At 51.0% G+C, this 15,441-nt stretch overlaps 1 protein-coding gene across 1 annotated transcript in view; it reads left to right on the top strand.

Annotated features, from left to right (window-relative positions):
* Nucleotides 1-15,441, top strand: part of MDN1 (midasin AAA ATPase 1) — a 2,221,312-nt gene that overhangs the window by 1,050,136 nt on the left and 1,155,735 nt on the right. Inside the window, exon 44 of the mRNA XM_078648266.1 lies at nucleotides 4,572-4,731. Coding sequence (XP_078504392.1) covers nucleotides 4,572-4,731 — 160 coding nt within the window. The remainder of the gene's footprint in view (nucleotides 1-4,571; nucleotides 4,732-15,441) is intronic.

Here is a 15,441-nt window from a genome sequence, read left to right on the forward strand (position 1 = left end):
TTGAATTGACTCCCCCCTACGCTCGCACGATGCGGCCGGGGGTTCGAGCGACACCGCCCACGCGGCTCCGCCGGAGTCGCATCCAAGCAAACTCCCACCGGTCCCTGGGCTTAATGCGACGCCGGAGGAGATTCGTGACTTCCTGGTGGCCATGAGGACTCACTTAACTCCGTCGCGGATTGTCGGCGCGCCTTCGTGCCCTGCGACCCCGACTAGGGGCCTTGGCAGGCCGGCAGCTTCGGCCCCGGCACAGTCGGGTGCTTCGGCCCCGGCACAGTCGGGTGCTTCGGCCCCGGCGCCGTCGGTTGCTTCGGCCCCGGCGCCGTCGGTTGCTTCGGCCCTGGCGCCGTCTAGCCCTGTCAGATCTGCCGGATCCGGGTTGCCGCTGGTCGACCTCACGACCCCTCCGCAAGCGCCGACCCCCAGGGTGTCGCCCCCGGCGCCGTCTAGACGACGTCGTCCCCGATCACTCCCTCGGTCCGGAAGCGGCGCCGGAGCGCCGGCCGAAGACTTGTTCTTCTATGATCCGGCTCCATCCTTTTAACCTGCCTACCAGGACATGGAGTACAAGGAGTGTTGGGAGGGGTCTGAGAACCCTCTGGCACGTGAGTGTCAGTCTTATCAGGACTGGACAGAGGAGCTAGGGGAGGCCAGTGGTCTGGACACCTCCCCTGACACTGGTTTTGTCTCCCCTCCTACCGTGGCTACGGAGGAAGGGGCAGCTTATAGTGTGGTGCTGACAAGGGCAGCTAAAGCCTTGGCGCTTACGCTCCCCGTCGCTACTGTGAGTCCTAATATCCTCACTGAGGTCCTTAGACCGCAGGCTGGCTCTCCGGAGCCTTTGCTGTTGTTTAATGAGGCTCTCATGGATGTCCTGTTGGGCACTTGGTCCAGGCCCGCTACAGGTCCGCCTGTGGATAGGCATGTCGCCAGGCGCCACCGCCCAGCTCCGGGTGACCCTAGCTTCCTGTCCTCGAACCCCCCCCACCCAAACCCCCCCGAGAGCCTGGTTATCCTCTACCTCCCAATCTGCATTCCCGACTGCTCCCCCAGATCGGAATCCAAGAGCTACGAACAGTTTGGGAAGAAACTTAGTTGCCTTAGTTGCGAACTGCGGTCAGTGAACACCGCGTGCCTCTTGGGCCGTTATACCCACTTTCTGTGGGATACGGTTGCGGCCGTGCTGCCTGAGTGTCCGGAAGGGGCCCGGGCAAAACTTTCTCAAGCCCTCGCGGAGGGTAGGGATGCGGCACGGTATTCCATCCGATGTGGGCTGGATACTACGGACTAACTGGGCAGAGCGATGTCCACGACGGTGGCGGTTCGCCGCCACGCCTGCTTGAGGTCCGCCAACTTTTCAACCGATGTCCAGAACAGCATCATGGACATGCCGTTTGATGGCAGCCACCTTTTTGGTGGCAAAGCAGATCATGCGCTGGAACGCTTTAAGGACTCCAGGGCTACGGCCAAGTCCTTGGGCCTGTCGGCTCCGCGTCAGCAGCAAACTGCTTTTCACTCCTTTCGTGGCCACGGAAGGGGCGCCCCCACACGCCCTGCCAGCCACGGGCCACAGACTAACATTCAGCGCAGTGGCGGACGTGGTAACCGCCGTGGCGGTGCCCAGGGACAACGGCGAGGCCAGTCCACATCCACCCTCGCAGCATCCGCCTCAAAGCCCTCCTAGTCCGAGCTTTCAGGCCCATTTGACGCTAGTGGGGGCAGGGTTTGCCATCACCTCCTCCACTGGCGCACCATCACTTCAATCAGGTGGGTGCTGCAAATCGTCCGAAGGGGCTACTCCCTCCCCTTTGAGGCGTCTCCTCCAGCCATGCCACCGCAGTGCCACCGCGCATCGGGGGATCACTTGCAACTTCTGCAGGAGAAAGTTACGGCCCTCTTGGCCAAGGGGGGCCTTTGAGCGCGTTCCTGGACCAGAAGTAGTGTGGTTGCTATTCCCACTACTTTCTGGTTCCCAAGAAGGGCAAAGGCGGCCTACGCCCTATCTTGGACCTCAGGAATGTCAACAGCTTCCTCTCGAAGGAGAAGTTCAAGATGCTGACTTGGCTCAGGTCCTAGCTGCCCTGGACCCATGAGACTGGATGGTGGCGTTTGACTTGCAGGATGCGTACTTCCACATCCTGCCGGCCCACAGGCGCTACCTGCGGTTCACGGTGGGCCACGAGCACTTTCAGTTTACCGTGCTCCCCTTCGGCCTTACCAGCGCCCCACGGTTGTTCACGAAGGTGATGGCGGTGGTCGCAGCTCATCTGCGCATGTTAGGGTTTCAGTCTTACCCTACCTCGACGACTGGTTGTTGAAGGCGGGCTCGCCCCCGACAGTCGTCAGCCACCTCCAGACTACGGCCGACCTCCTGCACCAGCTGGGGATCTCCGTCAATGTGCGGAAGTCACATCTGTGCTCCTCTCAGAAGCTCCTCTTCATTAGAGCGGTTCTAGACTCTGCGCAGTTTCGGGTTTATCCTCCCGAACAACGGGTTTGGGATATTCAGGCTCTGATTCTGATCTTTCAGCTGTTATCCCGAGTCTCGGCCAGGTTGACACTGGGGCTGATGGCCTCCTGCATCCTTCTGGTGCATCACACCAGGTGGCGGATGCGGGCTCTGCAGTGGGACCTGAGGTTTCAGTGGGCCCAGCATCAGGGCACCTTGTCTGACCATGTCTGGATCTCGGAGTGCACTGCAAGACAGTTGCATTGGTGGCTCGAGGACCGCGATTGGGTCAGCGGCAGATCCCTCTCCCTTCCCTAACCGGAGCACGTAGTTGTGACGGACGCGTCTCTTCAGGGCTGGGGAGGCCACATGGGAGAGGCGGAGATCAGAGGCCTCTGGTCTCCGGCCAAGTCCCGGCTCCACAACCTTCTGGAGCTGCGGGCGATCCGGATTTCACTGAAGGCATTCGTCCCCTCTGTCCGGGGAGTGTAGTGCAGGTGTTCACGGACAACACCACCGCCATGACGTCGTGGACCCTATGCCAGGAGGCTCTTATTCCTAAAAAGGGCAAATCATATTAAGGCCTATCCTAGATCTCAGGACACTTTCACATAGTCACACTACAAGAGGTGATTTAACTGTTACAGCAAGGAGATTTTATGGCTGCACTAGATCTCAAGTTTACATGCTTCCATATCCCCATTCATCCAACACACTGCCTTTTTCACCAAGTGCTTTGCAATAGTGGCGGCTCATCTCAGAAGGGACGAAATACATGTTTCCCCAAATTAGACAATTGATCATCAAAGGCCAAACCTACCAACAGTGCCTTCAACACACTCAGCAGGTTATCAGTCTTCTGAACAAACCAGGGTTTACCCTAAACATACAAAAGTCTTGCATGCAACCATTGAAAATTCAGCCTTTCCTAGAACCAACTCTCAATTCAGTTACAGCCAAAGCTTATCTCAGTACAAAAGGTGTGAGAAAGTTCATACACACATTTCAACCACAAGCTCACCTCACAGTACGACTACTACATAGATTTGATGTTAAAAGGGCTGTCATGTTTTATATTGACAGAATAAAAGCATGTAGAAAAACACAAGCGAGCTTTGTTGCTTTTAGCAAACCACATCCAGGGGCACCAATATCCAGAGTAGGAATTGCTAGATGGATAGTCCGATGCATTCGGACATGCAATCAAAAAGCCAAAAGGATGCTTGCACCGCCACAACCTCATTACACATGTAAAAAAGGAGCCACTATGGCTTTTTTCAGAAATATCCCTATACAGGTTATTTGTAAAGCAGCTACTTGGAATAACCCACATACAGTTACTAAACACTATTGTGTTGATGTCCTCACCAGTCAACAAGCAAGAGTGGGTCAAGCTGTACTTAAGACTTCAAACAAGTAATTCAACTGATGGCTAGCCCCGCAAAAGGGTGCACGTCTTTCCATTCGATGCTAAACATGCTACGAATGGAATATGTTTCTTACCTGCAAGCATCTATTCGTAGCTTGTTGTTCCATAAAGTCTTATGCACCCACCCGCCTCCCCGGAAGCTTTCAGTCGTATTACTTCAAGCTATTTAAAACATACTTGGCACACTCAAATTGATATGCATATTCTCTTTATTCGGTCACTTTATTGCTCCTTTCTAACGGTCACCCGATGAGCCAAAACAAAAGAGCCGAGGAACATGCGCAATGCACACCGGAGGAAGAGTCACTATACCTCGTTACTCGAAGACTTCTTCGAAGAAAAACAACTTGTAATCGTAAGAGCCCAACACTAGATGGCAGATTAATGCTAAACATATGTATCTACAGTACTACACACTTCGAATAGATGCTTACACGGTAAGTAACATATGCCTTACTTTTGCTTAAAAGGATAATGCGCAACTGCACATAATTCTCAATGTTTGATGTATGTGAAAAGCACCATACCCCAATTAGTCCTTATCTAGAGATGTGAATTGAAGTGTTCATGAAATAGTTAGTCCGTATTTGCTTAATCTTTTGGCCCGATTACTGTGAAAACTTTGAAAAATTCCAGTTTGCATCTATGTTCTATTGGTTGAACATCTGTTAACATCTAGTTGTATTTTTTCAGAGTTTGTCAGTCTGGCTACCGCTTTTCAGACTTATAAAGACCAACTCCATCAGTCTTCCGGTGGCCGAAACCTTGGAACTTTTGAGTGGGTGGATGGAATGCTAGTCCAGGCCTTGCAATCCGGGGACTGGCTTCTCATGGACAATGTCAACTTCTGTAGGTATGTCAAAAGTGTAAAACAAATAACCGTCCTGAGGGTTGAAGAGCAATGACAAAGTTTGCTTGCATAAAAGTAAGATCTTGGGAAGCTATCATTTGTGTTAATGTAATTTACTCTTCTATTTCCCTAATGTAACCCCGGTGCTCTGATGTCAGTTGCTTTTTTTCCCCTCATCCTTCGAAGGAACTGCAGTGCTGCTGTCCAAGAAGTTCTCTTTTTTTCTTCAAAACCTCTGTGCGGTGTGTAATAGGTGTCACTCCCTAGTAGTTCAATGTTTATTCTGTGCTGCTCCTGTGATGGACTGATGTCTGTCTCAGACGCTCATGAGGTTGGTTGTTGGTGTCCAGGCCCAAGGCACAATTTAAAGACACGAGATAAGTGCAGTCCATAGAATACAGCCAAGCATGATGTCTTAGAGAGACAGAGGATCCCGTGGCCCGGGTCACACAGTTTACTCTCTTGAGGATCTATTGGGTAGCATCTTGGTCAGAGAACGTGATATTACCAAGGCCGCCATTTTGCGCAGCAAATGTATATACCTAGTGAGAAGGCATGTAGCAGTCATAGGCCTAAATAAGAGGTTTTTCGCTAAAAATGCCTTTTTTCCATTGCCTCCAGCTTTTATTTGACTCCCTGTCAAGCGGTGTGGAGGGAAGGAAAAAATGAAATAGCCTATTGAAGCTACCTGTGATTTTCTTAACACTTAACACTTAAAGCCTTCCTGCCTTCCCTTTGCGTTAGGTCCATCCAGATATTGACAGCACAACCAAAATGTATGTCAGCAAGCAGGGATTTGTGCATTCTCTACCTTGAAGCTCAGAGTCTGTGAGTCTAGGTTCAGACTCATAGGATATATATAGTTGCCAATCTAGCCAGGCTTGCTGAACACAAGAGCCAGCAACTTGAACTGATGTCATCTTGCCGACAATTAGTGACACCTCCACCCAGAGATGGTCCCGGCCATCTTCACCAGGTGGGGCATTCCTCACAGGGACCTCTTCACCACTTGCAAGAATGTGCTTTGGCGTCAGTTTGCCTTCCGCTTTCTGTTGTACGGCACCAGGGGATGAGGGGGGATACCATTGTGGTTGATGTGTAACTTTTTGCTATGCATTCCCCTCCACCATACCCTTCCACGAGTGTTTAGGAAGCCACACCAGGACAGGGCCAAAGTTATACTAATGACCCAAAACGTGCCAAGGAGGATGTGATATGCATTCCTTCTGTAGCCCTACCTTGGTAACCCACTCGCACAGCCTTTAAGAGCAGATCTCCTCTCCTTGTTGCAGGGCAGGTTCTGTAAGCCAATTTCCAGAGCCTTCATCTTGAACCCTAGATAGTGATAGGGACATCTAAGCTCATTAAACTGCTGCAGGAGGTGGTCGAACTGATACCTTCACCTCTGTTATCTCTGTTTTTTTGTAAGCTTATTAAAGGTTATATTTCAGCTCTTATGTATTTCTTCTTCCTGATCAAATTTCCTTGTTTAGGTCTCTAATTGTTGGTCAGTTTTTAAAGAGACTTATGTATTGGTTTCTTCTTATACCCTTTATCATGCCTCAATGGGACTTCTAACTGAAGATTTCCACTCCTCCTGAATATTCTGAGGCTGGATCCTAAATACTCAAAAGCAGTGTGCGGCTCCATATCATCATTCGCTCCACTCGTAAAGTGATGAATGGAGCCGCATATAAGTGGCAGCCTTGCACGCTGAGACAGTTCCTTTCATTCTGTGCCTTCCAACTCAAACCTGGAGTTCTGCTCCTATTCTGCATACCTTGAAGAGTGTTGTTTTCTCAATTTTTCTCTAAATTCTTTCAATATGCGAGGGAACACGTCACCTCCTAAGACAACAGGGTTTAAACATTGTAGCGTCTTTCGCATAGAGAGCCCCAAGAGGTATGCTTCTTGAGGTTGAGTTTGATGCACCACTCTTAGGAAGATACACTGATGTGCCAACCAGCTCGAAGCATGCTCCAACTGCACCTACAAGAATCCAAAAGCCACCCGGGAACGTGAAGCAAAGCTCTCGTTGCAAATTTCTGCAAATTCCATGCAGGTCTACTCCCGGTTGAAGAAGAGTGAGGACCTGCTCCAAAGGACTTTCTGCGGTATATCGTCATCACTGTGGAAGTCTTTAGGTAAGTCATAAAAGAAGCATAAGAATTCTAAATTAGATTCAGTCCTTTCCCACCATTCTAGATTTTCCTGAAAAGGCGCAAGAGTGTCAGCATGCTTCAAGGGCTTGGTCCGGATGAACCCAGTTTCCGGTTTTGTAGGTACATCGTAGGTGAAATGCCATGCTGTGCATCTTTGACACACTTTGGGCTTCCTCTGGGTTACCTTTGATCTTTAAGGATCTGTCCTCTGCACTGTCTGTGCCACTCAAACCCACTTCAGGTTCCACCCCGGTGTTGGTGCTGACTTTGAGCCCAAAGGCAACATTTTTGCCTGCTCCTTGGACTTTGATGCTGACACCGATGCTGCTGAAGGGGGACCCACAACCTATTGTGGTATCTGACTCGAGCTGAATTCGCCTTGAGCTTAACTGAGGATAAACCCCGAACCTAATTTGGCAGAGCCAATGCTCAATAACTTGGATTCTGGCACTATGCCAGTGCCGCACAGTTGCACGCAGATTTTGCACCAACTTTCTGATGGATACTTCTAAAAGCAGATTCCTCACCTAGTGAATATCGGCAGGCGGGATCCGGAAACTTCAAAGGCAGTACTCCTACATACTACCAGGTGGTGCTGTGTTAACCTGTGTTGACTCCTTTCAGCTCTGGCAGTGACGAACAGAGCCGCATATATCCATGCATGCTGATGACCGTTCCTTTCCTTTCACGCCTCCAGATGCTTAGCCGAGCTCTGCTCCTTCTTTTTCTTCACTTGTGAAGAGGATCTGGTAACCCCCTTACCCCCTTTAAGACTACAGGGTATTTAATAAGCCTTGTGGGGGCTGTCTAAACAGATAAACATTTGATGGGAAACTGTATGTGGCGAAGCAGCGGGAGAACCTGCCCTGAATCGAGGGCATGTACCCTCTCCTGGTTCTCGTGCCGCTCTACAAGACACTCCTGAGCCTGATCTTGCTCACAGTTGCACATACATTGCTCAATCTTTTTGGACTGGACCTCTGATCAGAGTAAGCCACATGGAGATGATAATCAAGGGATGGGGAAGTAAATGCCCCTCAAATAATACAGGCGGCTGGTGCATGGAGTTGCAGGAGGCCAGTGGACCTGGCTCCTTATCCGACACCTTGAGCACTTGGGCTAAGCCATGCTCTGGCCCTTCAATCAACCGATAAATCCATCGTCGTCACACACCTTCTCCAGGCGACCCAATTTCTTGACCCAGCATGCAACACCCGAGAACTTGGTGATATAGGGATCCACTAGCAAGGGAAACCCTGATGCTTTTTAACTACTCTCCCTGATAGGGTGTCGAAACAAATGGATACTTTGGGCAATTTTAGGCAAGCGTATGTTCTTCTCAGCAATATTTTCCATGCAGGCATTAACTGTGAGCTGCCTACTAGCGCTTTATACTTGCACACTTTTTGATATAGTAAGTCCTGCAACCTTTACTAGTCCAAATCATTCAAGATGGTTGGGATACGGCCAAGTTTGCCTCCTGCTCTTGCCTAGATATCGCATTTGCCTAGGCAAGTATGTGGTCACTAGCTTGGTGCTTTGGCAGCACGCATTGGTGAGATCCATGGACTCCTGGGATGACCCGGTGTCCTTAAGACATGCCTTTCGACTGCTCCCACCTGTTTGATGAAGAGAAAGACTCCGTTCTTAAATGTTTTAAAGAAAATTGCGCCGCACCATGTCCCCTGGCCCTTTCAGCTCCAGTCTGGCAACCAGTTTGGTAATCACCATAACAATGTATTTCCTTTTAGGGGATATTCCAGAGGCCTAACATATTGCCTGTGCCAGCCCCACTGCTCATACAGCAAGGAGGAGCTGTTGGTCCAGCAGGCAGCATCCCAGCCATCAGGGACAGAGTTCCTCCCAATTTCCACACTCCCCTTCTTCTCTGGACTCCTGTACGCCTTTCTGCTTCTACCTCTCCTGGCCCAGGTACGGCAAAAAGTAAAGAATGACCAGCCCAAATCATTCTAGTGGCTCCGGATTAGGCCAGCAGAGTGGTGCCACAGTGTCCGAGCATGAGCACCTGACCTCTGATCAGGCTGCCACTTAGATCTCTTGCCTCAACAACTGAGAATGGACTTTTATCTGAACCTATGCAGTCTACACCTCGATGCTTGGACATTGAGCGGTGGCAGTTGACTGCATTTGATTTGGTGCGCGAAGTGGTTGATGTCCTCCTCAACAACTAAACCTTTTTTTCACAAAGTCCACTTAAGCCGCATACTGGAACGCATTTGTGGACTGGTGTTGTATCCTCTGGATTGACACTTTACAAGCCAAGCTGTAGGATATTATTTATTGTTCCTTTGTCTTTGGCCCATCAATTTTCAACCCTTATGACATTTCTACTTTTGCTGCACCAACAGTTATTTTTTAAATCACTTGTTGTGATATTTATCACCCATGCCCCCCAAACCATGTGTGGTGCCCTTGTGGGACTTGTACTTGGTCCTAAAGTTTCTCATGTGAATACCCTTCGATCCGATGCATAGTTTTTCTTTGCATTTCCCGACTATAAAGACTATCTTCTCCATTGAGATTATCTGCTTGTCGCATGACTGAACTTACAGTACTTTCAGTGCCCCCGCCATAGCTTTCTTTTTCAGTGCACGTCGGTGGCATTCTTGCCTAAAGTTGTGACTCGATTTAATGCTGGGTAATCCATATACCCGCATTTTATTTGCTCACCCATCGAAAGAGGAAGGGTTTAAGCTTTAACATTGATCATTCCAACGAACTCCTTGGGGACGATCAGCTGTATGTGGGGTTCTCCGATGCGAGTAAGTGAAGAATTTGTAGAAAAGAACTCTGTTGAGCTGGATAATCCTTTGTTAGGATTTGCTATGCACTGGACAATAAGTCTGTGAGCCAATTCCACCACGTTCAAGGCTGCTACCACTGCATTGTCTCATGGTGTCTGTGCATACGTTCATGAAGCACTATCGCCTTGACAGGCAGGTTCCGCGGGAAGGACATTTCCCCAACTCTGTTATGCAGGATCCACTCCACAGACCATCCACCTTTGGCAGGTGCCGCTTTATGCAGGATCCACTCCACAGACCATCCACCTTTGGCAGGTGCTGCTTTGGTATCTATTCTAGGGTGAGTAATCTGTGGTTAGACGCATCCATCATAATTCTGGTGGATATGGTAACCACAGACTCCTCACTGCCCTCCCACCTTCCCATTCTGTGGAGTGGCTTCTTTTTACCATCTAAAAAAGTCCTAAGTTAGGAATCTGCACACTATTGCTACCAGTTATACACAAACCGTGTCTGGGATAGGAAAAAGAGATAAAGCTGATGTCCGTTTGCAGGAGTGCATTTATCTGTGTCTCCTCTGTCATTTTTGGGGTGTGGTTGAGTCAGTGCGAATCCACACTTTGCCACCTGTGGCTAACAGGCGCATTGCTAGCAAAAGCATTCCAGACCCAGTCTAGCGAATCTGGATTGTTCTTAGGTGTGTAGTCTACAGTTAGAGTATCTACTATAAAGAGTGCTACTGATAGTAAGTTGTTCTTTTTTTATAATTACGTGCTAGAAAAAAAGCTATCAGATGCTGTCCTGGTAAACTTAAGGAACATTCTTCACATGACAAAGTAGCTACTGCTGCTCTGCTGCAGAATGTGCTATTTCCAGATATTTGTAAAGCCTCATCCTAGAGATTGATGCACAGATTTGCTGAGGATTACTGCATAAACTCTAACTTCAGAAATGATACTCTAGTAGATGCCTCATTGCAGAACTTATTTTCTCAGTAATGTATTTACCTGTTTCACAACATCCTTGGAACCCTGCCGCGGGATTGAGCATAATTTACTTTTTGAGGTTATCTTGGAGAATGCCATAACAGTGAATTGTTTATTTCCCATGATCTTAGATTTTTTCTAAGTTATTTCTGAATTATAGAAAACCCTCCTGCATTCTGGTTTTTATTGGCTTTTGCTAAAAAGCTGATAAAAGTAAGAATTCTTCCAGTTTATTTCCTTCAAACACATTGCCTCACTGATTCTGTACTGTGTGATTTGAATGTTTGGCACCATTTGGAGATCCTTAACCGCATGCGTGCGGGCGGAATTCCGCTCGTACGCTGACTTTTTCAAAAGCGCATGTTACGTGACGAGCTGGGCTCGTCATGAGCGTGCGAGGAGGCTACCTCATGACGAGCCCAGCTCGTCATCAGCGTCGAAGGGGTTAAAGGTAAATATCTAATTAGCACAGTGCTTACCCAGCATGGTAAAGGCTACATTAGCCCTTTATTTTCGGGTTTTGAAATAGGGCTACTACAGTGGTGTTTTCAGAAAAACGTATTCTATTGTTTATTTGGCTAATTGAATTTCCTTTTCTGATGGATAGTTCTAGCCGCATATTCTTCACCTTGTAAATCTTCGAGATGCCAGAGTGAGTCTGGAAACATTGCAATATCTTCTGCACATCAGTAGATGGCACCATTGGTCCAGCTCGTCTACTGTCATGACAACACAGAACTGTATGTAGACGTTATGCCTTTGCTCTGACGCCAGATCTTCTTTTTCCGCGGCGTTTGACGTGGATCTGTATCTCTGCTCCTACAAAATTCATCCCTTTTAACAAAGTGTTTCCTCCAGTTTCTTAGGGGAGGTTGCAGTGATGTACCCTTCTCCTTTTGCCCCCCCCACCCTACTACCTGCCAAAACAAGATGACTTCTGTCATGTCACAAACCTGCACAACAGCTGCCTGTGTTGCCTCTGCACTACATATTACTCGAAGCGCTTCAACATGCTCCTTGGTGTATGCTAAAGGCTATCAATAACAAGCATTTACAATGCAATGGTTTCGCCTTTGGAAAAGTTAGACCTATTGGCATTGTAAATGACAAAATTTGTATTTATGTGTTGGTTTTGAAAACAGATAAATAAATGGCATTGTCATTAGCTTAATCTCTGCAGTCACTCTGCAGTCACTCTGCACTCCCTAGCATTCCTAGTCACTCTGCACTCCCTAGCCCTCCCTAGTCACTCTGCACTCCCTAGTCACTCTGCACTCCCTAGCACTCTGCACTCCCTAGCACTCTGCACTCCCTAGCACTCTGCACTCCCTAGCACTCTGCACTCCCTAGCACTCTGCACTCCCTAGCACTCTGCACTCCCTAGCACTCTGCACTCCCTAGCACTCTGCACTCCCTAGCACTCTGCACTCCCTAGCACTCTGCACTCCCTAGCCCTCTGCACTCCCTAGCCCTCTGCACTCCCTAGCACTCTGCACTCCCTAGCACTCTGCACTCCCTAGCACTCTGCACTCCCTAGCACTCTGCACTCCCTAGCACTCTGCACTCCCTAGCACTCTGCACTCCCTAGCACTCTGCACTCCCTAGCACTCTGCACTCCCTAGCACTCTGCACTCCCTAGCACTCTGCACTCCCTAGCACTCTGCACTCCCTAGCACTCTGCACTCCCTAGCACTCTGCACTCCCTAGCACTCTGCACTCCCTAGCACTCTGCACTCCCTAGCACTCTGCACTCCCTAGCACTCTGCACTCCCTAGCACTCCGCACTCCCTAGCCCTCTGCACTCCGCACTCCCTAGCCCTCCGCACTCCCTAGCCCTCTGCACTCCCTAGCCCTCTGCACTCCCTAGCCCTCTGCACTCCCTAGCCCTCTGCACTCCCTAGCCCTCTGCACTCCCTAGCCCTCTGCACTCCCTAGCCCTCTGCACTCCCTAGCCCTCTGCACTCCCTAGCCCTCTGCACTCCCTAGCCCTCTGCACTCCCTAGCCCTCTGCACTCCCTAGCCCTCTGCACTCCCTAGCCCTCTGCACTCCCTAGCCCTCTGCACTCCCTAGCCCTCTGCACTCCCTAGCCCTCTGCACTCCCTAGCCCTCTGCACTCCCTAGCCCTCTGCACTCCCTAGCCCTCTGCACTCCCTAGCCCTCTGCACTCCCTAGCCCTCTGCACTCCCTAGCCCTCTGCACTCCCTAGCCCTCTGCACTCCCTAGCCCTCTGCACTCCCTAGCCCTCTGCACTCCCTAGCCCTCTGCACTCCCTAGCCCTCTGCACTCCCTAGCCCTCTGCACTCCCTAGCCCTCTGCACTCCCTAGCCCTCTGCACTCCCTAGCCCTCTGCACTCCCTAGCCCTCTGCACTCCCTAGCCCTCTGCACTCCCTAGCCCTCTGCACTCCCTAGCCCTCTGCACTCCCTAGCCCTCTGCACTCCCTAGCCCTCTGCACTCCCTAGCCCTCTGCACTCCCTAGCCCTCTGCACTCCCTAGCCCTCTGCACTCCCTAGCCCTCTGCACTCCCTAGCCCTCTGCACTCCCTAGCCCTCTGCACCCCGCACTCCCTAGCCCTCTGCACTCCCTAGCCCTCTGCACTCCCTAGCACTCTGCACTCCCTAGCACTCTGCACTCCCTAGCCCTCTGCACTCCCTAGCCCTCTGCACTCCCTAGCACTCTGCACTCCCTAGCACTCTGCACTCCCTAGCACTCTGCACTCCTTAGCTTAATCTCTGCAGTCACTCTGCAGTCACTCTGCACTCCCTAGCATTCCTAGTCACTCTGCACTCCCTAGCCCTCCCTAGTCACTCTGCACTCCCTAGCACTCCCTAGTCACTCTGCACTCCCTAGCACTCCCTAGCACTCCCTAGCACTCTGCACTCCCTAGCACTCTGCACTCCCTAGCACTCTGCACTCCCTAGCACTCTGCACTCCCTAGCACTCTGCACTCCCTAGCACTCTGCACTCCCTAGCACTCTGCACTCCCTAGCACTCTGCACTCCCTAGCACTCTGCACTCCCTAGCACTCTGCACTCCCTAGCACTCTGCACTCCCTAGCACTCTGCACTCCCTAGCACTCTGCACTCCCTAGCACTCTGCACTCCCTAGCACTCTGCACTCCCTAGCACTCTGCACTCCCTAGCACTCTGCACTCCCTAGCACTCTGCACTCCCTAGCACTCTGCACTCCCTAGCACTCTGCACTCCCTAGCACTCTGCACTCCCTAGCACTCTGCACTCCCTAGCACTCTGCACTCCCTAGCACTCTGCACTCCCTAGCACTCTGCACTCCCTAGCACTCTGCACTCCCTAGCACTCTGCACTCCGCACTCCCTAGCCCTCTGCACTCTGCACTCCCTAGCCCTCTGCACTCTGCACTCCCTAGCCCTCTGCACTCCCTAGCCCTCTGCACTCTGCACTCCCTAGCCCTCTGCACTCTGCACTCCCTAGCCCTCTGCACTCTGCACTCCCTAGCCCTCTGCACTCTGCACTCCCTAGCCCTCTGCACTCTGCACTCCCTAGCCCTCTGCACTCCGCACTCCCTAGCCCTCTGCACTCCCTAGCCCTCTGCCCTCCCTAGCCCTCTGCCCTCCCTAGCACTCTGCCCTCCCTAGCACTCTGCCCTCCCTAGCACTCTGCCCTCCCTAGCACTCTGCCCTCCCTAGCACTCTGCCCTCCCTAGCACTCTGCCCTCCCTAGCACTCTGCCCTCCCTTGCACTCTGCCCTCCCTTGCACTCTGCCCTCCCTTGCACTCTGCCCTCCCTTGCACTCTGCCCTCCCTTGCACTCTGCCCTCCCTTGCACTCTGCCCTCCCTTGCACTCTGCCCTCCCTTGCACTCTGCCCTCCCTTGCACTCTGCCCTCCCTTGCACTCTGCCCTCCCTTGCACTCTGCCCTCCCTTGCACTCTGCACTCCCTTGCACTCTGCACTCCCTTGCACTCTGCACTCCCTTGCACTCTGCACTCCCTTGCACTCTGCACTCCCTTGCACTCTGCACTCCCTTGCACTCTGCACTCCCTTGCACTCTGCACTCCCTTGCACTCTGCACTCCCTTGCACTCTGCACTCCCTTGCACTCTGCACTCCCTTGCACTCTGCACTCCCTTGCACTCTGCACTCCCTTGCACTCTGCACTCCCTTGCACTCTGCACTCCCTTGCACTCTGCACTCCCTTGCACTCTGCACTCCCTTGCACTCTGCACTCCCTTGCACTCTGCACTCCCTAGCACTCTGCACTCCCTTGCACTCTGCACTCCCTAGCACTCTGATTTATCCTGCTATGCTATTCTCAGACAACAGATAGAGTACCCTTCAGCACTCTCATGACTCACTGAGCACCACATCAATGCCATGTCTAAAATCATGAACACCCTTGCACCCAAACAACTAAAGAGAACTAAACACTTATAAGGTCCCAAAGGCGAGACCTATTGGCTATGCCAATGATTGTTTTGAACAAGTGTCTAAGGCCATAGCTTGAAAGGCATGCTATAAATAGAGGAGGTCCCTTGAAGCGAAATCTTCTTTGCTGCTGTACCAAGGCAGAATCCAGTTTTATTTTTTGCATTTTTGCAAGGCACCAACCTCGCTCAAGAAAATAAGAGGGCTTCAGATCAGACGCAGACTACGTTAGAAGTTGTTTTTTTTAGCTCGAGATTCAGGGTCTTTTCCTGGCCACCGAGATATACCTCACAGATAACAGACATCCCCGCAGACCTGCCTGCCTCGTGCGCTCCCTGAAACAAATCGTAAAGCAGAGAGGAGGAGAACGAGAAGTCTATCTCTCTGCTGCCTTCAAAGA

The sequence above is a fragment of the Lissotriton helveticus genome, chromosome 6 (genome assembly GCF_964261635.1).
Source record: "Lissotriton helveticus chromosome 6, aLisHel1.1, whole genome shotgun sequence".
In the NCBI taxonomy this organism is placed as follows: domain Eukaryota; kingdom Metazoa; phylum Chordata; class Amphibia; order Caudata; family Salamandridae; genus Lissotriton; species Lissotriton helveticus.